Source organism: Pseudoliparis swirei, chromosome 7 (genome assembly GCF_029220125.1).
Source record: "Pseudoliparis swirei isolate HS2019 ecotype Mariana Trench chromosome 7, NWPU_hadal_v1, whole genome shotgun sequence".
In the NCBI taxonomy this organism is placed as follows: Eukaryota; Metazoa; Chordata; class Actinopteri; order Perciformes; family Liparidae; genus Pseudoliparis; species Pseudoliparis swirei.
In genome coordinates this window covers 6,669,171-6,692,442 of record NC_079394.1, presented here as the reverse complement: position 1 = coordinate 6,692,442, position 23,272 = coordinate 6,669,171, and the positions used below count along the sequence as shown (strand labels likewise).

At 41.8% G+C, this 23,272-nt stretch overlaps 1 protein-coding gene across 1 annotated transcript in view; it reads left to right on the top strand.

Moving 5' to 3' along the window:
* Nucleotides 1–23,272, top strand: part of dtx1 (deltex 1, E3 ubiquitin ligase) — a 43,881-nt gene that overhangs the window by 5,967 nt on the left and 14,642 nt on the right. Inside the window, exon 3 of the mRNA XM_056419181.1 lies at nt 17,055–17,802. Within this exon, the coding sequence (XP_056275156.1) occupies nt 17,055–17,802 (748 nt within the window). The remainder of the gene's footprint in view (nt 1–17,054; nt 17,803–23,272) is intronic.

Here is a 23,272-nt window from a genome sequence, read left to right as displayed (position 1 = left end):
GATGCTGGCCTGGTTTGAAAAGGGGAAACATCGAGGGTCATCCATCTCTTTTCTTTGGCTACACGGGGACACGACATGCAGTAGCGCACCACAGAAGTTGACTTTTTGTCTCCTAGCAACATCAGCCCGCAGATGTCAGACAACGGCTGCCAAGAGAAACACCCACCAGGCTTCAAGCATATTTCTACAAATATGTCCAAAAAAGGTTTTTTTTCCTCATTTGAAAAAAAAATTGTTCCACTATCATTACACTAAATTATATGTTTTTCTACACAAAACTAAATTGCAATTTAACTTAGAATCAAAGAGACATAATTTAGTGTGCAATCCACATCTTATTCTATTCTGTTTGTGTTTCTGGAGTAGCGGAGGCCATTACGGTTGCTCGGTGCTCACTGTTGTGAGATGGCCCATGTGTGACTGCACAGATAACCCCTATCAGCGGCTGTTGGCTGCTGGTTTGCCGGAGCAGGGCTTTGTTTGTTTTGCTCCTACAGGCGTGAGAACCTCCTCTCCTCTAGCCCATTTCCCTCTGCTAACAACCGTCCCTGACTAATTATATTGGAAAGCAGCAGAAAACAAAGCAGAGATGGTCATGTTCTCATGTCTGCTTTGTGTTAAACTGACAAACAACTGTCGCTGTGCTTGTGGTTTTGATGCTACCGAGAAACTTGCAGAGCACATGTAATGCTGCAGAATATCGAAGAGGGACGGCTTTAGATTTTTCTTCTTTGCTGTAGTTTAGCAAATAGTAGATGTGTGTGGGAACTGTTTTGGTGGTCTGTGGGAGGAAGCTGGAAAAGGATTCCCGCTATGTACGTACTAAAGGTCAGGTGGTGTGTGCATCAGCTCTGACTGTGAAATCCCACTTGCGTCAGAAGAACGCACAATAAGCAAAGAGTTGAGCCTGAAGGCTGTTTAGAACAGAAACGTCAAGAAACAACACTGTAAGTACAAAACAGACAGAATCAGGCGCTTTTATATGGGTCTACAAGTGGGGCAGATGTGCACACATCAGCAGCATGCTGCTGTTTGTGCTGACACATTGACTTATTTAGCTCTGTTCTTCTTTGGCTTAGACATTGTTGGACTGCTGTTTGCAGTTACACTATGGATCCAAAGAGGTAGTGTGTACAGTACACTGTCTCTACATATCAATACATTCTCAGCATGTCATGTGGGCGAAAGATAAACAGACGTGACGTAAAGTTATTTTTCTCCGAGAGCTTTTTTGTAATTAGCGTAATTAGTCAGTGAAGGTCTTTGACAGGATGAAAGCAGTGCTTAGTCACGCTGGTGCTAAGGTGTTACTGTACTCGGGGGTCCATTACAGCCACCAACCAGCTGGCTGAAGTCCACTTGGATGTTGGCAGGAAAGGGACAGGAGCGGTGCTGGAGAGAGGGATGAGGGGGAGTTAACAGAGGTGAGGAGAGAAGGGGAACTGAGGGAGAGGTGGAGCGTTTCCCTGATGGAAAGTGACAGTCAGGGTGGAAGGGAGTGATAATAACACTGAGAAGACCCTCCGCTCTGCACATTCCCCACACTTTCACTCTCAAACACATGCAGCTTTTGTCTCGTTGCTATGAAGTCTCACACTCTGTGCATCAAAGTGGGCTTATTTTTTAAATTAAATCTGGCTATATAATTATCTGATTTATAGTATTTTCTCAATAGAATATAAAGAACAGAGGCACATATATGTCACACATTACCAGAGTCCAAAGTAATCTACATGGTCAGCAGCCCACACAATATATATATATATACACTACCATTCAAAAGTTTGGGATCACTTAGAAATGACTTTATTTTTCAAAGAAAAGCACTGTTTTTTCAATAAAGATAACATTAAATTAATCAGAAATACACTCTATACATTGTTAATGTGGTAAATGACTATTCTAGGTGGAAACGTCTGGTTTCTAATGAAATATCTCCAGAGGTGTATAGAGGCCCATTTCCATCAACTATCACTCCAGTGTTCTAATGGTACATTGTGTTTGCTAATCGCCTTAGAAGACTAATATCTGATTAGAAAACCCTTGTGCAATTATGTTAGCACAGCTGAAAACAGTTATGATGGTGATATAAGCTATACAACTGGCCTTCCTTTGAGCTTGAAGTTTGAAGAACAAAATTAATACTTCAAATATTAATCATTATTTCTAACCTTGTCAATGTCTTGACTATATTTTATATTCATTTGATAAATAAAAGTGTGATTTTTCATGGAAGACACGAAATTGTCTGGGTGATCCCAAACTTTTGAACGGTAGTGTATATATATATATATATATATATATATATATATTACACCTTAGATTCTTTGTTCATACTGACACAAAATGCAGGAATTGTTACTCAAACAAGGATTGAACTGAATGACGCTAAATTGCAGGCAACTGTAAAATATAATGTTGATAATTATTGTTCAATTCTTTTTCAGATTTTGACATCAGGAAAATAGTAAAAAATGTCCACCTCAATTTCCTAGAGCCTATCTGATGTTTTGAAATTAGTTGTTCTGTTCAAACAACATTCTAAAACCCAAATATATTACATATACAGTAAATCAAACGGCCAAAAGGTTCACCTTTTAGAACCTTGTGACACCAAATGTTTTTGCTATTTTTCTTAATAAAGCTACAGATTTTGGAATGAATGCTATGCATTAATTAATCTAATAATTATGTCAGTACTTAACTTTTTTAAGTATTCCCTCTTAAGCGCCACCTGTAGTGCTCTGGTGTGCTCTGTCCATGTCCGTATTGCGTTACAGTGGTGCTCCGGCTGTGCATCGAATCACCACTTCCAACTTGTAGAGTGCATATCGTGCTCTGACTCCCTTCAAAGCCGCGCTCTGTGGCGCTTGCTTATCAGGGAGGTCAGTCAGATCGCAGGCTGTCGTCTGCCTCAGCCGATCAGCCCGCTGGTGCAAGAATAGGAATGAGGCACCATCATCCCTAAACTGGGTGAACTATCCTCCATCTCCTGAAATGCCTTGCTGGGTGTTGGATGCTGTCACGTCTTTGATCTACGGGAGTGTGTGCTGCTAACGGCTGCAGAGAGCAAAGCTCAGATTTCCCTTGATCATTCTCTCGACGCAGAAGCATCGTGCTGGACTTCTGGTTTGGGGCTCCGCACTTTAACTCATTTGACAAGAAAATGCACCCACGGCCCACTTTAGCGCAGCGGCAGCATGACAAATTGCTAAAGCTGAAGACGGGATGGCTTTCTCGAAAGCTTCTTGGTGGTAAGGCAGTCGTCATTGTTCCAGTGTAAGCCACCATGATGGCCCAAAAAGATCTTCCTAAACTCTGAACTCAGAGGGAGGAGTCGCATCTCTGCTGTGGGCCTGTGAACAATCAAATAATCCACCAAGTAACTCGAGCAAATTCTGTCGGATATCCTTCCATTAAATTTTTTTTCTCACTGACTACGCTCTCCATCTACAATACAACTGTATGTATTCTACTTAAAAATCAATATATTATACATACAAAGCACAATAGGGAACGGATATTTTTAGTTTGAAGGACTACTTGCAAGCTTTAATTTATCCTTACTATCGCAGTTCTTTTTAGACAGTTTAAGTCATGTCTCTTGGGATATTGACCCCCTGACTTTGCATCTCGTTATATTGATTCCCTAAAACAAATATGCGTCCAATATTTTGGTTTATAATTAAATGTCTGCAAAACAGTAATAACAGCAATAATGCTCATGGCTGGTTGCAGCTGTTTGCTCTCTGGTTTTTCTGGAGTTGCTCGCATTCTGAATGCACCGACTGTTCGGTCTATTGGAAACGAGAGGAGGAAGGAATTACTAAGGCACAGGCATGGACATAACGGGTTCACATTCCCTCACACTCCTACTTTTCAGCCCTACAAAAATATCACTTAGCGCTCAGCAGAATATCAATGGGAGTTTTTTTTCTCCCACCCTCCTCTCCTCCTTTCTCCGTGTCCCCTGTAAGTGCTTCTAAATCTTGGTTCATTGTGTATTTACCAGGTGCTCCTGGAAGAGGCCTCGACGACCTCCACTCTTATTCCTCACGGGAGCTCCTCACACACCATCACTTCTTCAGATATTTCATTATTTATGAGAGCTGTTTTAGGATTTAAATCACTCGTGCCTCCAGGTGAATTTCTATCAGAGTACAATGGCAATTGCTTCTCCTGTTTTCTGTCCTTTTTTTATGGATGCATTCAGTTATAAAGACATTTGTTAATACAAATGGTAATGAAAGTCCCCACAGCAATCTATTTAATATTTAAATCTACATGTTTAAGGCTAATTGTTCACACTTCACATGAAGTCTGAACCAAGATTTTTTTTAAGCGCTTCACACTTGAGAGCAGAATCATTATTCCTGAAAAAAATGCTAAAGAAATTATTTGAGGAGAAAAAGCTAACTATGGAGTGAACTATAGGAGGTAGATACAATTATCTACCCGTCACCACGCCAACAAAGAGGGACTTCATCTTTTGCACGGTCAAAATGTGATATGCCAGGAAGCGGTTACTCCACAGTGAAGCACAGGAGATAGTTTTAGACAAAGGAAACACAACAGTAATGTAATGTATCTGAACACTCTGCTCGGAGCAGATGTCCCACTGAAGAAGTGCTGCATTTCAATAAAAGCTTGAACGGTAATGGGGAAGGACAGTGTGCGTCTTCACCACAGTCGGTCGTCATCAGTTGCTGGTTGTCTCTTTGCTTCGTGTAATAGCTGCTGTGATGTGAGAGACTGAACACAGCATCAGATCAGATGCAGACTGTGGGTCTCACAATACTAACTAAATATGAACTCAAGGATTCCTTTCCATGATAATTGCACTCGATATGTGAAAATTAGCAGCTCTGCAAAATGTTGCATATAGTTGACTATAAAGAAAAAGGGGCTAAAAGGGGTTGTGTTTTTGCAAAAGAATTCCAAAAGAAACCCCTCCATATATAAAAATACACTAAAACACTCATATATATACAGGACTGTCTCAGAAAATTAGAATATTGTGATAAAGTGCTTTATTTTCTGTAATTAAATTAAAAAAAAAAAAAAAAATTCAAATGCATTTTCAAATCAACTGAAAATTGAAATATTATTAGCCTTTTTCTTTCTTATTTATTAATTACTTTAAGAAAACTAAAAAAAATAAAATCAATTAAAAAAAATATGAATATTCAGTCCAAGTTAAAAAAAAAAAATTATAGCAAAACAAAAAAAAAAATTGAAAAAATGTGTTTCAGGTGTTTTTGTTTTAAATAGGCGAATCAGATTTTTTTTGTTTAATACTAGTATATACTTTTTTTTTTATTATTCTCTATATTTAGGATAAGGATATTGAATTTGTGAAAAAAAAAACTTTATTATCACAATATTCTAATTTTCTGAGACAGTCCTGTATATATACTTTGTGTCTGATATGTATAAGAAAAAAAGTTTAATTACCTTGTTAAAATATTTTCAATTTTCATCTGCCTCTTCTCATCATTGAACAATCCAGAATCCATTCTCAGTGTGTGTGTGTGTGTACTAAAGTGATCATGTTTCCACAAAACACAACTTGTCTGTATTGATGTAGAAAACTAATTCTGCACACGCATCACTCTGCTCTTTGAAGCTTAGACATTAGAGCGAACAACAGTCAATGAATAACAATAAGCAAAACACACATTTGAGGGGAGGGGGGGGGGGGAGGATTACACTGTAGTGTAATCTACTTCTTTGCTCTCCAGTTCTATGATATATTTTTTCTCCTAAATAAGCATAAGTCCACTGCCTCCAGCTGAGCTTCAGATCTTTGAGGTAGCTGTTAGCATTTGTCTTTTGGGTCACTTTAAGCCCAATTTAATTTTAAAGTTGACCCTCGTCTGTTCTGCGGTAATTAAGTGTTCCGAGAAAATCCTTAAAGATATATTCACCATAGCTCCATATCAATGATGTATGATTCTGCAGCTGTTGGAGCCTCGAGAGCATGAAGGCATCCGCTTGAACTGATTCTACACCGTAAACAACCTTATAATGTTGGGGTATGAACACAGAGGAAAAGGCCTAATAATAAAAAAAACATATTGGGAAAGTAGAACATACTCAAGGACATGCTGTGGTTGTTATGGATACGATTACTCTGGTCTGATGCCCCCCTGACCTCGCACACACTGTCCACTTAACTGCTGATCAAAGCTGACCAGTGTAGTCTGGCAGAGAGACAATTTACTGTAATGTAGCCAGACGTTTCCTCTGATAAGGCCTGACAGCCATAAAGTGGGTTATAAAAGCCTCTCTCAGCAAACTCATGTGCTGCATGCTGTTCCTCTCAATGAGCCATTTGCTGAGCAGTTTTTCTCTCTCTTCGAACAGCCTTGATGTTATGATGTCATTTGGTAGAAATTAGTATCTTTGTTTTTACTCTGGGTATTACTTTACAGTAAAACGGATTTTATTTATTTTGTCAGAAGACTCTTGAGGATCTAAAACACATATTTTGTATGGATATAATATATCCACACACTCCCATATATCCTGTAGGTGGTTATATGTTGTATGACGTCGGACTGCAGAATAAGAGATGAGATAAACATGCAGAAACATCTTCCTCTTTCTAGAATCTGACCGTATGATGCTGTTATTTGATCATTTAATTTATCGTGCTGGTGCCACGGCCCACATGAGATATTGTGTTGCCACAGATGAATATTGCACCATGTGTGTGTCACTTTCTCTTGTATTGGAAGGATGCGGGAGCGATGCCGGCGGTGGTGCAAGGTCAGCTGTACAGATGAGTGATGTGGCACTCGTCGGCAAACATCAGAATATTAACATTGACGTCACATTATTGTCGCAATACAGTAGATGTATTTCAATACTTTATACGTTCTGGTGTTGATACATGTAACAATAGGGCAAGCGTACACATATAGATCAATGTTCAGAATCAATAGTTTCCTCATCCAGCAGACTAAACAACACGTTGCTGTCTGATTGCAAAAAGTAAAATGAAATGTTAAAATAATCTGTGAAATGCTTTGTTGTTTCACATAAAACAGTTTTCAGCAAGCATATTGGATCGGGGGATAGTTATGTTTAGCCAACATAATTATCTTGTCCTCTGCAAGGTAAAAACATATAAACATAAATAGGAAATTGAACCTGAAAGATATGTCCAAACACCTTTTCAGATTTCCACGTTTTAAATGAATATTTACAAAGCCTGAAGAACAGCAGCTGACAGGAGAACCAGTTATTTACAGTAAATAGAAAATCAGTAATGCGGTAATTATGGCATATTAAATGGCTGTGTCCACAAAACCCTGGACCGATGCCAGAATATGAAAGCTCCGTCGCACCCAGGCATACGAGCATCAGTTGGCAGCTGTCGGGTTTCGGAGGAATTGTTGCGACAAATGTCATTGTCGTCAAAAGCTGCATCGAGCAAATAAACTGTTTTCATTTGTCGTCAGACTGCAAGCCAGATCAGCTGCTGTTATTTAAAGAATGAACATTGCAGGATGTTATTTGCAATGTGTGGAGTGACTCCTCTACTAACAAGACGCCTGTTTCTGTTTCTGTGTGTGTGTGAGAGTGTGAGTGTGAGTGTGAGTGTGAGTGTGAGTGTGTGTGTGTGTGTGTGTGTGTGTGTGTGTGTGTGATTAACCATGCCTCCCACTCCCTTGCCCTGGTGAGGACACGCATGGCGCTCTCGCCGTAACGAGGTTCCTGCTGGACATGATGAGGTTGAAGTGGTGTGAAGTGGAACTCGCAGGGGCACGCTCACCTCTTCAGCGTGTACCATTTTCGGTGTTCTTCACACACACACACACTGTCACGTTGACTGATTACACACACAAAGTGAGTCAGAGCTGAAGCTCCTCAGCTGAGGACATCCACAGCGTCAGAAGGTTGTTTCAGGGTCTGTTGCTTCACTGCAGCACCGGAGCTGGCAGGTGGACAGGACTATAACTTCATTTTCTCAAGATTTGTTTTTGTTACCCCAGTAACTGCAAACTCTGCACAAGAGCTCGGTAACTGGCCAGCTCCCCGGGCCGGGCTGTGGGAGAGTTTGCAGACTTGAAGGGGCTGAGGATGAGGATGGTTGAGACACTTTTCCTCAACACTTTGTCTTGCTGGCAGAAAACCTGTTTTACTGCAGTGTTCACTTTCTAAGCCCGGGCAGAAGTGAGACATCCTCTTTTGTTGTTGTTATTCGGCAGAAAACCTCCACTCATCACACGCTTTCTTCTGTTTCTACTCCTCCAACAACCCCTTCTTTTTCTCCCTCCTCCCCTGTGCCTGGCCCTTCTTCTTCATTCCTATATCCACCCACTTCATCTTCATTCTCTTCTCCCTCTCTCCCATCCTTCGCAATCCCCTTTTCTCTTTTCCCCCCCATCTTTCTTTCCGTTCCTTCTCCTCCCTCCACTCCTCTCTTCTTCATCAGTGTCTCCCCCACTTTTGTTCATCCATCACTTTTGCCGACAAAGAGGACAAGGGCGCTTAAGGAAATCCAAGTCTTTTTTCACTTGTGTAGCTCATTATAAAGAACTGCATTGTGGGGAGATAAAGTGTCATCTCAGTGTAGAATGAGCTTGAGAGTCTGATTTTGTGAGGGAGGAGCAGGGGAGCTGCGATATAGTCACGTATAATGCTGTAAACCAGCTTAATGCCAGACTGTGAGCCTCATTATGATGGTCTCTGCTCTCCGGGTATTTGTTAATGAGCCGATCATGCTCTTCCAGATCTCTCATCTCAGACTTTGATGTTCAGGTATGACAACGCTTTTTAAGCCGGCGAGTTTTTACATCTAAACCCTCAGTGATACGTTAACGGAGAAGTTCACCTCTTATCGTATTCATATGCTGCAGCATCAGATCTTTTGGAGCCAGATTTTTTTCTCTTGGTCTGTGATGCATTTTCAACCTCTGCAGTATTCGGTCTCTTCATCATATCTAATAGCCAGCCTGGGTGTATTGTTTGTGAAGGCCTTTCTGGAAGATGAAAGTCCTTTTTCAAGCTGTTCTCTGGGGTTTATGTGAAAACATCAAACAAGCTTCATTTATTTTAGTTCCCCCATACTGTAGAATTTATTTGCATATTTATCATGTGTTCACTATTCATACGTAGGATATTATTAGGGCTGTATTGATTATAGTTCATGCTCTGGGCCTGCACTGAAGCTTTGCTGCTTTGCAGGTCTTTTGTTTGAATAAAAGTTCATTAACTATTAAATGAAATTAAGAACTATTTCCGCTGAATAAAAAATCTGAAACATGCGCACCGAATCGTGTTTTGATAGAGGAGGGCTTAATTTGGAGGCTGTATTTATTGTATTATGAAGCTAGGGAGGAGGTGCAGTCAAGAGAGATTCTTCAAGAAGACATCGCCGAGATTGAGGCTGAAATCAGAGAGTTTGTCAACTATTAAGTCTTAATGCTAACATGAAAAAAAGAAAAAGAAGCTGCTTTTAATGTACACATGGGCACCTGACTATTGTTTGAAGACGGAAAAAGTGTCATTTAAAAGGAAAAGCCCATGCTTGAATATTTATCAACATTTGTATTTTTTGATGTATGTATTTTAGTTCATGCTTTCTCCCGGTAGCCATTTGTCATGGTTCCCAGAATGACTTTTTTTTATTTTTTATACTTGATATTTTATTTAGGTATTTTTACAGAAATGCAACCTTCAAAAGTAAGAAAGCATAATAATAAAACATAAAAATAAATTTAAAATAAGGTAAAATTTAACCATGCATCCCAGAATGACTTTCAACGAGCATTCAGTCTGCTTTATTTATCTGTATGAAGTTCATAACAAACAATATCAAAAGTTTGTTGGCCAAATAGAAGTGAGAGCACGGGGAGAACAATGCTGTGGTATGCTTACTGTGCCTTGTAAAACAAAAGGCCACTGAAAAGGGAGTTGTGTTACACACGAGCAACGCTGCAGCTCTGTGGCTAGAACTCAAATAGGAATTTGTATTTATGTCTCTGCTGTGATGAATTTCTTGTGATTCGTGAGAATTGTTAATAAGTGTGCCTGAAAGAAGTGTGTTTTCTATTGTTTCACATTATTCGTCTCTTCACATTTAGGCTACTGGAAAATTCGATCAAAACTATTCTTTGCATTGCAGCTGTCCTGCAAACCGGCCTCATCTTTGTAAATTATATCGGAAATACTAAATGGTGCAGAATGAAGTGTTAAGAGTAGTGCGGAAGTGATTTTAGTCTTGCATATCCATAAAGATGGTGTTCTTAAAAGAGATATAAACATTTACAATCCTGCATTTCCCATAATGCTTCTGAATAGTATTGTTACATCAGCTATATGGAAAGATTTGTTGTCTCCAAGCTCAAATTGAATAACCCTGATGACATCATTCGGGAAAGATATAACAACAAATGTGTTTCTTGACTCAGTATTATCTGTGACCCCTAAACTGAACTTGAGGCGTATAACCTTTTAATCATTTATTTGTTTAATAGGAAAGTAAAAGGTCAATTTTGATTGTTGAATGATCATTTACTATAAGTCATTTATTATCCAATGTGGCCGGATATGTTCCTGTTCAAGCTTCTGAAATGTGAGGATTCTCTCTTATGTATGATTACCTTCGCATTGAAAATGCGGAAGGTAATGTTTTGATCGCCGTGTATTTATTTATTTGTATGCGTGTTATTCGCATAACACAAAAAGTATTAAACCGAATCGCATGAAATTTGGTGGGATGATTGGTTATTATCCGGGGACCATTTGGTTAGATTTTGGAATCAATCGGGTCAAAGGTCAAAGGTCAATGTCATGAAAAGGTCAACATCTTCTTTTTACCATAACACGGTCAATTTGTATCCAATTGGCATGCAACTAATGCCAAAATGTTCATAATTCAATGCCAAATCTTGTGATATGCGAAGGTATGCGCTGTACCGAGTGCCCGTTCTAGTTTAAAATGTAATAGTTTGGTAGTTTTGGTGTTGGTGGAGAAAACAACAATCTGATCATGTCACCTTGGACATTTGTCGTGGGTTCACTACTGTTGAGAGTTGTTTCTGTTCTGTTGAGGCAGCGTCTCTTCTCTGTCAGATCTACCTGCAGAGACTATGGATTAGCAAGCTTTAAATACCTTCCAGACGGCGATGAGCATTGAGCCATATGATGCTCGACCTGTTACTGGCCTCGCTCCTTCTGTAGTCAAAAAGAAAAATGCAGCACTGTGTTTTAATAGGCTCAACACTTCCCCTGGGAAATTGATGAGGCGTGGCGATTATAAGGATATATTCTAGAGCTCGACCCGGCCGCTGCCCCTGCAGCGAAGAGCATTAACGACAAGGTGATGTGGGCCCGAACTCAATGACGCAGAATTCTGCTCTCTGTCCAAGTGGTGGGTATTGTGTGAGAGTGGGATGGGGTCCAGTGAGTGACAGAGTGGAAAATGTGAAGAATGGCTCAGGGAGACGGCGCTGGTGAGAAGCCAGGAGAGGCGAGGGGAAAGCTGGCGTCGGCAGCAGATGAGATGAGCGAGCGCAGTGAGAGTTGACTGATGGCGCTGTGCTCAGGGAAAGGAATAGTGGGATCGTTCACATACAGGCAACACAACACCACCCCCTGTCCTCCTCTCACTCCTCCATGCCCGAGGGACGGCTTCCATGACAACACAACCTCAGTGTTCCTATGACAACAAAGCCTGAGTCTCATGCCTTGTTCAGCAGCTGTTCAGGTGGTAACACATCAGGTGCACGTCACTGACACTTGACATTACGGTTTGTCTGTGAGAGGAACACGCGCATCAATGAGCTCAGTGCCAGCTTTAGATTGACTGCTCACTGTGTGAAGGGAGATGAGTTCTAGCTGAGGAGGAGTGGATTTGGTCCGTGGATGTTGATGACGCATTGTTGCTCCTATTTTTGTTTAACAATTCTTTGATTATTCACAAGCGGCATACAAGAGTATGTCAACGTCATTAAATATAATACATCATTTGAAAAAACGATGGCTGGTGTTGCGCTTTAAAGTTAAATTACATATTCAGACCACACTGCATATCTTTAAAAAAAAATACACTTTGTGCATAAACTGCATTTGTTAACAGTTCTGATAAAAGGATCCGCCTAACAGAACTACAAAGCATCCGATTGCCGATCTGCTATCTTTCCCTCCAGCAGGTCTCTGAGGGCAGTCAAGGATGTTACAATGTGACGTTGCATATCCTTCCATTTAGAAGAGTTCTACAGACAGGCCTTTCCTCACTTCCAGAGGAAAACAAAACTATCAAGGACAGAGACTGGCAGTGCTTCACGTGGTGAACACGTCACTGCAGGTGGTTTTTCCCTCCGTTAAGATGTGAGAGGGCAGCCAAGCTCACCCTGAACCCGAGTGACAGCGGGGTTAGAGTCCCACTGCGAGGCCCGACGGGGTTGTACATCATGGCTCCAGCTCATCCGAGGGGAATCTGGCTGGTGTTGGAGCTGGAGGACATCGTGGGAGAGAGGAAAAGGGAAGTGAAGGGAGGGCATCCAAAGGCACACGGGGTCAGACAGGAAGTGGCCATTTCACTTGGTTTCCTGCTAGGAAGAGTGTAGAGGGTCACAGGCAGAACGTGAATAACTCAATTCTGGCTTTTTAGCAGACACAGGTACAGGAGCGAATTACAGCAGAATGGGAGGCAGTATGTAGATTTTCAGGCTGTATGTATTTATTAAAACCTTCTACATGAGGCCCCAGAACTCATTGTTATGGCCGCTGCTTTTCCTCTCAAGGTCCCCGTTCAGCGACCTGTACAGTCCCTGCATAAAATTAGATATTTAAAAATTAGTTCTGGGTTGTATTGTTTATAGTTTTGGCTAATAGGTAACAAACAATGTTGTTATACTTTGTCGGACCTGTCGTGAGTTCTCCCGACTTTATTCCAGCAATGGCTTTATTTTAGTGAGTTTGAATATATTACAGTAATGTATTATATTATTATTTTTATTTTATTAAAAAATATATATATACACATGTACATACATAAATACATGGTGAACTAATCTTACATTAGGTTGTTCAGCTGTAGTAAGACGGCATTGAAGGCCTAGGTAGAAAATGTATGGCCTGCCACTGATATTACTGATATAAATGATGGCCAGATCTACTGATATAAGTTGTAATAAACTGAAATGATTATGTTCTAAGATGCACAACATTGTCCAGAGTTCTATATCATATGAGCATTTGCCTTTATGTTTGGTTTGTGACTCTGCATGCATTACATTTCAAATGTAAGGATAAGATTTTAAAAAATTAAAAATGTTCATGGATTTTGAAAAACTGGTTCCAAATATAATTTTTTACACATATTTTCAGAGGAGCGGCAAGTCCTGAAAAATCGCTGGGTGTTTATTTTTATGGAAAACTCACTCATGTATCCCACTAAACTGTTTATAGAACAACTTTCAGCTGAGTACATGTCATGCATCAGGCTCCATCAGAGCTCTTGTGAACAATTACCAGTACTAATAAGCTTTCAAAGAGATATACTGTTGATCTCTCCTCACCAAAGTTGTTTGTACAAAGATTGATGAATAACACTTCTCCACATGTTCAAACATTTATGAAGCTTGTGGTAAACTTTGCACTGAGCAGAACTGTGGAGAATGTTGCCATTATTGATCATGGCCAGAAACATGTTGGATCTGTCGAACCTAATGCATCCCTCAGGAGGCGCAGTGATAAACGGCTCAGATGTGTGACACGCCACGATGCTAAAAGTGCAGAGAAAATTACTTACTTCCAGGAAATCAATGAGGGTTTTATTCTGAAGGGAAATCGTTATAATATTCATTGTGATCCTTAGTTTTTACTGGCATGTCCATCCCAGAAAATACAAAAATCAAGCGAGTAAGCCCTGAGCAGGCACGGCAGGAAAAGTTGTGCATGGCTGACCGAGTGAAGACGTGAGAGATGGTGGCAGCTGGCTCACTGAGCAGTTGTGTCTGTGTAATTCTCAGCAGCTCTAAATGAAACTAGCCATCATGTCGAGTCCTAAAGCAGCAGTCTGCAGCAGAGATTCAAGATCAGAGTGGCTGATTCTGCTGATGCATTTTATCCTCTGGAGCCAGTATGAGGGGTTACCGCTGCCCACCAACCGCTCTACTCATTCCCACGTCCATTCTACACGCATCCACATCCCTCCATTATCAATCTGGTCCTCCCATGGAGCGGAGTGTGCATTTACCCGTTAAATTAGGTGGGGGGTGGAGGAGGTCGGTGGTCCGGGATACCTTTGTCAACGTGCAGCGTGGGGATGGATGGGCTGAGGAGTCCTGATTTCCCATGTGAATAAAGTAACTGTGTTATAATGGAGGTGGGAGCTGAGTAGCCATCAGCAGAGGTACTGTGCTACTGGCTGGGCATCCCCTTCCTTCCTGTCACCGTACAGAACAGTAGAGTGCAGACATAGACAGCGAGGGATTATGGGTATAATGTCTGCTTCCCTGAAGGCCCATGCAAGCAGATTAATACACAGTCAGAGCTTCTTGAGGGTAGGGATTTTACTGGCATGTCCATCCCAGCTTGTTTCAATGTATCTTTGTATTTTGAGCCGACTTAATGCTACAGTTGGCATCACATTCCCTCCGGCAGATATAAGTGTTGCACCTCATCTCTATCAGTTGGTCCAATAGTTGTCTCAGCATGTGTTGGCTCACTGGGTGAGCTTGAAATAGAAGCAGCATTAAAACTGCATCTGGCCTCTGCACACTAATGTCACAAGAGATGAATCTTTTTTATTTTTGCTCGTTATCACTGACACACATTGTTCTTCACTTTATTAATCGTCAAATATAATGGCAAAAAAGTGTAATATGTCCTGTTTTGGCATCCATTTGGATGGTTGTCAATTATATGTAATGTATTTATGATCCTCTGTAAATTGAATGTCTGCTCTATTATGCTGGAGAGCCACAGTCGTCCTTCAATCAGAGGATCGGCAGTTCGATCCCCAGCTCCGCTAGCCTATGTCGATCTGTCCTTCTGCAAAACACCTAAACCCAAATTGCTCCCGAAGCTGTGCCTCCGGTGTATGAATGTGTATGAATTAGTGTGAATGGCTTTAATGATAACCCAGGTTTAAAAAGATAAACATAAAAACTAAGGCTATAACATTACTCCAATTTAAAAGCCAGGTTAATGAGATATGTCTTGAATTTCCTTAAACAAATACTGTAATAACGTGCTGTTCTTTTATCGAGAAGCAGTGTTTTTCCACAGTTTAGTGTCATAAAAACAGAACGCGCCCATCGGTACCTTTAGTTATGATGAGGTGTGTGTGTTAGTGAGGGTTCATCAGAACAACACAGATTATCAGATGAATCAAATGCATTTCTTGTTTGAAAAACAAAAGGAGCAAAGGAGGGACAGAAACTGGAGAGAGCAAATGTTCTCTCAAAGTGATGGAGTCACAAGTCGTTTGGCAGATGCCGAGTGGAGAGAACGGGCTGGGGGGGGTAAGTCTTGACCATGTCCCGGATGTCGACGGGACCCTATCTGTTCGCAGCACGGTATGCAAGAACCAATGTACGGAAGCGGATGCGGACAGCCGCCGGTAACCAGTGAAGAGAGCCGAGGAGCGGAGTAGTGTGGGTGAATTTAGGGAGGTCGAAGACCAGTCGAGCTGCTGCATTCTGGATGAGCTGCAGAGGTCGGATGGCCTTAGCAGGTAGACCAGCCAGGAGGAAGTTACAGTAGTCTAGGAGTGAAATGACCAGAGCCTGGACCAGAACCGGTGCTGCCTTCTGCGTAAGAAGAGGACGTATTCAGCAAGTACCTACAGGAACGTGTTGTTGCAGTAATGTTGGCCGTCAGGGAGAGTGACTGTCGAGTGTCACACCGAGGTCGTGGGTGGTCAGGTCGTGGGTTGGAGAGCCTTTCCCAGGAAGGAAAAGTAGTTCCGTTTTGTCAGGGTTTTGTCAGGGAGCCGACATAATTAGTGTACAGAGAGAAGAGGAGGGGACCCAGGGCGGAGCCTTGAGGGACACCAGTAGTGAGAGGGCAAGGTTCAGACACACATCCTCTCCAAGTTACCCGGTAAGTGCAGTTTATCACAAGCTCCGCCTCTCCTTTCATATTAGTCCTGCACAGACCTGATGAATAGCTGGTCCAGACTCATTGTACTCCCAGAGCTGGTTCCTGTATCCCGAAGCATCACCAATGCCACTCGGCAACATGGCTGCTTTATCGTGCTCCACTGTAGCTGATGAAAGAGACCATTTCCACTCTGTTAACAAATGTGTGTATGCCACTCTGAAGTGCCCCCCCAAGCCATTAGAAAACTAAGCAACTCAAGGGAAACTATAAAACCAGAACATTGCAAATGTAGATGCTCTTTTTAACAGTCCTATTGTCACTGTCCTTAAAATGGAAATGGTTCCGAGGAGAAAAGGTTTTAAGAGGTTTAACAAGATAATTCCTTCAGTCTGAGTAATTTCAATTTAAGTGGTTTTGCAAAATGTAAATGTTTATATTTGATTTGGTTTGTAGAAAAACACCAGTAACATTACCAGTTATCTTTTTCTATGGACCATAATGAAATTAAAGAACACTGTGCTAAGGGAATGCTTCAAAATAATGATAATATCATCAATAAATTATACACACACACACACACACACACACACATACATACAGACTAGTCATCTGAGGCATTACGTTACTCTCTGGATTGTTTTGAGAATACTTTAGGTAAATTGTCTACGCTGGGGTCAGTGGAAGTCTCACCGGTCCATTTCAGCATCACCAGGCGGCCTCACACAGAACCTAAAACCAGGGCTGCAAACTTTCTGCTCATTCACTTAAGTTGTTGCACGCAATCCCTGGAGATGTGAAGGCCAAAAGAAGACAAACCAAGCTGCAAAGGGAGATGCCTGGTGCTCCAGGCGTGCTAGACCTGAAACCGACAGATAGCCCTCTTCTAGGAAGAGGGTGGAGTCAAGTCAGGGGGCGTAACAATGACCATAACCAATGCTTTCTTTGTGATGGTCCTCACGTTCCCCTTCTTGTCTGTCCTTTGCTTTCAGGCACCATGAGACCAGTGCAGAGGAACTTTTACGAGCCGTCGTCCGCTCCGGGGAAAGGCGTGGTGTGGGAGTGGGAGAACGACAACGACTCGTGGACGCCGTATGACATGGAGATCTGTGTGACCATCCAGAACGCCTATGAGAAGCAGCACCCCTGGCTTGACCTGACTTCTCTGGGCTTCTGCTACCTCATCGACTTCAACAGCATGTGTCAGACCAACAGGCAGAGCCAGCGCAAGCGACGCCTGCGGAGACGCATGGACCTGGCCTTCCCGCTCATCATGGGCTCCATCCCCAAGTCGAAATCGTGGCCCGTGGGAGCCAGCGCCGGCCAGCCCTGCTCCTGCCAGCAGTGCATCCTGGTCAACAGTACGAGAGCCGCCTCCAATGCTATCCTGGCCTCCCAGCGGCGGAAGCTCTACGGGGGGACAGCGGGAAACCCGGGCGCCGCAGGAACCCTCGCTGTCGTGCGGCAGAGCAACACCTTTGCTGGAACCTCCCTGTGGTCGCCGACCTCCGCCTCCTCCGGCCCCAACAACATCAACATAAGTATGGGTGGTGGGCAAGCCAAAGCTGAGCAGGTGCAGTTGCCGCTGCCCTCTGCCAACTTCCCCTGTTCCCCCATGATGCCATCTCTTTCATCCACCCATGGCCACCACAAGCTCAACGTCAACGGACAGAACAACCTGAACCGGCCGGGCACACAGCGCATCTCCATGGGCACCGCCAGAGGAGCCATCCCACAAGGGTAACGATATTTGAAACACAGACATTCATACTTGTTTTTAGCGTGTTCATAATGCTTTTATTCTGTTGAACTTCCAGTTCAGATGAGGCAATTGAAACATATAAAAAGCAAAGAAACAATCTAGATGTCTGATTCATTCTAAGTGTGTCTGGCGTATTGTGTCATTTTTTCTCTTTCTCCGCCTCTCTTTCAATTTCTCTGCTGATTCATGACTCGTCGTGTTAACATGCTGATCAATGGATGTGCAGAAAAAGCCTCGAGTCCAGCTGACGAAGAACTCTGCTCCTTCATCTGTGTGTCTGCTCTATAATGAGCTTACGTTGGCCCTGATAGGCGTGACAGACTGCAACTCTTCTGGATCATTCTGTCGCCTCTGTTATGAACTATTTTGTTCCTGTGACTACGCCGTGGTTGTTGTGTCATAGAATGAGATGTGTTTGATTTATGATGCCGGTGTGTGTATGCACGGTCAAGCATGTGAAGCGGGCTCTGGTGAAGCTGTGGAAACCTATTTGCCATGGAGACCGTTCTCCAGTGGGGAAGAATGAGTAATGGATCAAGGAAAAATGGGAGCTTCAGCAGAGCGCTCTGACCTCAGAGCGATTCAGCGAAAGGAGCCGAGTAGTGTGTGTAGCGTTGTAACCAATACTCCTGTCCCCTATCCTGCTTTCTTTTACTAAAATAAACCCACTCTTCATCTATTGGATTACACTTTGTATAATAGCGTCCTTCAACCAGGCACACATGCTTTCACTTTCTGTGACTATTTCTGTGTCACCGAAAGGAAACGTATATTTTCTGCGAAGGCCGTGACCTTGATTCATACAGCAAGCAGTTGATGCATCTCTGTGCAACGTTTTATGTGATAGAGAAAACCAGTATGGGACGACGTATTCGGGGACATTTCGTCCGTAGTTTAAGAATTCAGAGAAAGCTTAGGTGAGCGTGGAGTTGTGGATGAAATGTGACTTTCACTCACAGCACAAAAGGTTTTTACAGAGAGAGCGAGGGCGAGAGAGAGGAACGACAGGAGGTGAGGTGGAGTGCGTCGGTTCCCAGGCGTGTGGCTTGACATACAGGATGATTGTGGTAAACATACACGCAGCAGGACATGAGCGCTCACACACACACACACACACACACACCTGAAATGTGTATTCACTCACAGATTACTATGAGCATGCTCGAGATAGATACCAAAGGATCAAACTCAGAATGTAAAACATCAGATCTGCTTCTCACACGCCCACACCCCAATATGCTGGGTACGAGAAAGATGTTTGGCACGCTACGGCGTGTTTACATGAGTTTATGTTGCTGCACAATCATCCATCTGATTACAAATGTATATCTACCACATTACTATATCCAGTGACATTTTAAAAAAATATTCTTGCATATGACTGATGTTATCTGTCCATAAACTAAGGTGTGTGTGTGTGTGTGTGGGGGGGGGGGGGGGGGTGTGTGTGTCTCTGCCTGCCTGCCTGTCATCTGTCACTATATCTGCTGATATATTAAAGTGGCACCATCTGCTGGTTTTTAACTTATTACTCGGTTATAGCCGCCCACTTTATCTCCCCCTGCATTCACCTGTCGTCATGGCGCCCCGTGTCTTGGGTACTCACGCTCGGCTCGACTGTAAAACACAAAAGTGGGGCTGCAATTTCAAGATCTATTTCCTTTGGCGAAGCAGCCAAACCACTTCCTCTTATTCACTTTCCTCATGCACAGTGGTATTTAACTGAGTTAGGACATGCGCTGCATTGTCGTCACACACAAAAGGAACAGTTGTGTGCGTTTGCATGTGTGCGCTGCCGTCGGCTGTTTTCGAGCTCCATTCTGAGTATTGGCTGGAGGGGTGTGTGCGGAGTGCAGAGATCATGTTCCCTCAGTGAGCTGCTGCACCGCTCTGCTCTGGTGCTCACCACATGATACAAATTATTAAATTAATGAATAAATCATGAGGGCTTATATGGACCAAACTGATGCAATTTGGAATTTATTGGTGTCAGTATTACTTATTCTCTGGGCCTTTCAGGTACATTGTGCCTCCCCCCCCCCCCCCTTTCCATCAGTGGAGCAGGCAAAGGTCTCCTGCTATAGATATACATATATATATATATATAATGTATTTCTATCAATATGCAATTAAGCACTCCTGGAGTTCTCTCACTCCATTTTGTCTCTTACTATCATTATGGTGCATAATAAACAGATGAGAAGATATTAGTTCTCCAGCAGCACTTTCTTAACCAGGCCTAATGTGGTCTCTCTATTTGGGAAATCACATCGCTCTCGTCTGATTAAATCCTCCAGGCAGGCTGGAGATTCTCCCAAGAAAGGAGGCAAGAGACCGAAGAGGAAGAGCGACCCTTGAGTCTTGACCTGACAGCGGCCATAAATAATGTGGTGTTAATGGGTTAGCTATGTTGGGGCTGGATTTATCATTTAATTGCATCAGTTTTAGGTCAGAAATTACAACATCTGACATGAAAAATATGGGCATTCGAACTTCTTCTTCCTCTCTTCAGTAATAAACTACTGTCCTCCATCGAAGGTTTGAGTGTAGCCAGGCGTAACGGCCAGAAGGGAACGAAGAAGTGAACACATGTTACTTGGAGGTAAGGCAAGGCAAGGCAAGGCAAGTTTATTTATATAGCACATTTCATACATGAATGCAATTCAAAGTGCTTTACAAAAAATAGATCAAGAATAATAAATAAAAAAAGAGGAATACAAAGTGCATCAAAGAAACAATTTAAAAAGGCATAAAAGCATAAAAGAAGATTAATAAAAGAAAAAATAAAGATAAAAATCTAAGTGCAAAGAATCATTCCTTCTGTCGTTGTCTTATTATTTCAGGATTAATACAAGATTCAATTTAAGGCAATGGAGAACATAAACGTTTTTAGCCTGTTTTTGAAAGTAGTAAGAGTTGGTGCAGATCTAAGCTCTTCCGGAAGTTTGTTCCAACTGTGTGTGGCATAATAACTGAATGCTGCTTCACCATGTTTTGTTTTAACCCTGGGAACAGTTAGCAGACCGGCCCCAGATGACCTAAGAGGCCTAGAGGGTTCATAAGGTGGAAGCAAGTCAGAGATATATTTTGGACCTACACCATTTAGAGATTTATAAACGAGCAGCAGTATTTTGAAGTCGATTCTCTGACGTACTGGTAGCCAATGCAGAGACCTGAGAATGGGTGTAATGTGTTCAACTTTCTTAGTCTTTGTTAGGACTCTGGCAGCGGCATTCTGAATAAGTTGTAGCTGTCGAAGTGCTTTTTTGGGGAGACCTGAAAAAAGACTATTACAATAGTCTAACCTACTGGAGATGAAGGCGTGAATTAGTTTTTCTAAATCTTGTTTGGACATAAATCCTCTAATTCTTGCTATATTTTTCAGATGGTAATAGGCTGATTTTGTTATTGATTTGATGTGGGTATTAAAATTCAGATCCGAATCAATTATAACACCTACATTTTTGACTTGATTTTTCGACTTTAAAGAAAGGGAGTCCAGATGAGCACAAACTTTCAGCCTTTCTTCTTTAGCACCAAACACAATTATCTCGGTTTTATTTTCATTTAGTTGGAGGAAATTTTGGCACATCCAATCATTGATTTGGTCCGTGCATTGACGCAGTAAGTCTATGGGAGCATAGTCACTTGGTGAGAGAGCTATGTATAGTTGAGTGTCGTCCGCATAATTATGGTAAGCGATTTTGTTATTTTGCATAATTCTGCCTAAGGGGAGCATGTAGAGGTTGAATAGAAGAGGCCCAAGGATTGAACCTTGTGGAACTCCACACGTCATGTTAGTCCGCTCAGATACATAGTTGCCAATGGAGACAAAATAGTCCCTGTCTTGTAGGTAGGACTTGAACCAGTCTAGGACCGTACCAGAGAGTCCAACCCAGTTTTTTAGTCTGTCTAGAAGTATTGAATGGTCGACAGTATCAAATGCAGCGCTAAGATCCAATAACACTAGGATAGAAATTTTGCCAGAATCAGTGTTTATGCGAATATCATTTAGAACCTTAGTGAGAGCAGTTTCAGTGCTGTGATGGGGTCGAAATCCGGATTGGTATTTGTCTAAGATACCATTTGAGGTTAAAAAGTTGCTAAGTTGCTGATAGACGACCTTTTCTATTATTTTACTTATAAAGGGTAGATTTAATATAGGTCTGTAGTTGCTAAGTACAGTAGCGTCTAGGTTACATTTCTTTAGTAGAGGCTTAATAACTGCTGTTTTCAAAGCCTTTGGAAAAATGCCAGATTGGAGAGAGCTGTTAACTATTTGCAGTAAGTCTGTTGCTAAGCAGGTAAAAACCTTTTTAAAAAAGCTTGTGGGCAAAGGATCAAGACAACAGGTAGATAGCTTAAGAAGTTGCACAGTTTCCTCCAGAGTTTTGTAGTCAATTGCGTTAAACTGTGTCATGTTTATTAAACTACTTTTGTGTGACTGTAGTGGTGATATCATTTTTTTGTTTAACATGGAAATATTTATGGCTTGTCTGATGTTTAGAATTTTATCCCTAAAAAAGAAAGCGAACTCATTGCATTTATCAGTGGATAGGAGTTCAGGGGCTATTGGTGCCGGGGGTTTAGTCAGCCTATCAACAGTGGCAAATAAAGTGCGTGCATTATTAATGTTTTTGTTAATGATGTCAGAGAAAAAGGATTGTCTAGCACTTCTCAGTTCTAGATTGTAAAGATTAAGTCTCTCTTTTAAGATGTCATGGTGAATCTGGAGTTTAGTTTTTCGCCATTTTCGCTCAGCTTTCCGGCACTCTTTTTTCTGGATTTTTACAGATGCAGCATTTCTCCACGGTGCTTTTTGCTTACCAGAAATTAATTTAACCTTAGCAGGTGCAATGGTATCTATAACATTCACAATCTTAGCATTGAAATTATCTAGAAAACCATTAACAGAGGTTGAGGTGAAAGCTGGTGACAGAGAGATAGTTTCCATGAACAGTGCGCAAGTATTCTCATTGATATATCGTTTTTTAACAATTTCCGATCTACTATGAATGTCAGGAATAATGGACATTTCAAAGAAGATACAAAGATGATCGGACAAAGCAACATCAATAGCAGTAAGAAATGATGACTTACAACCCTTTGTGATAAATAAATCTAAAGTGTGCCCCCGATTGTGGGTGGGCCCGGAGACATGTTGATACAGTCCAAAGGTGTCAAGTAAGTGATTAAGTTCTTTGGTATTGTTGTCATTGGAGTTATCCATATGAATGTTAAAATCTCCTGATATAGACAGACAGTCATATTCCATGGATACTATGGACAGTAGTTCAGCAAATTCATCAAAGAAACTTCCAGAATGTATTGGGGGTCTGTAAATAATCAGTAGTAAAACACGAGGGGAACATTTCAGAACAGCAGCAAGATACTCAAATGAAAAAAAGTCCCCAAATGATATCTGCCTACATTGAAACACATCTGAAA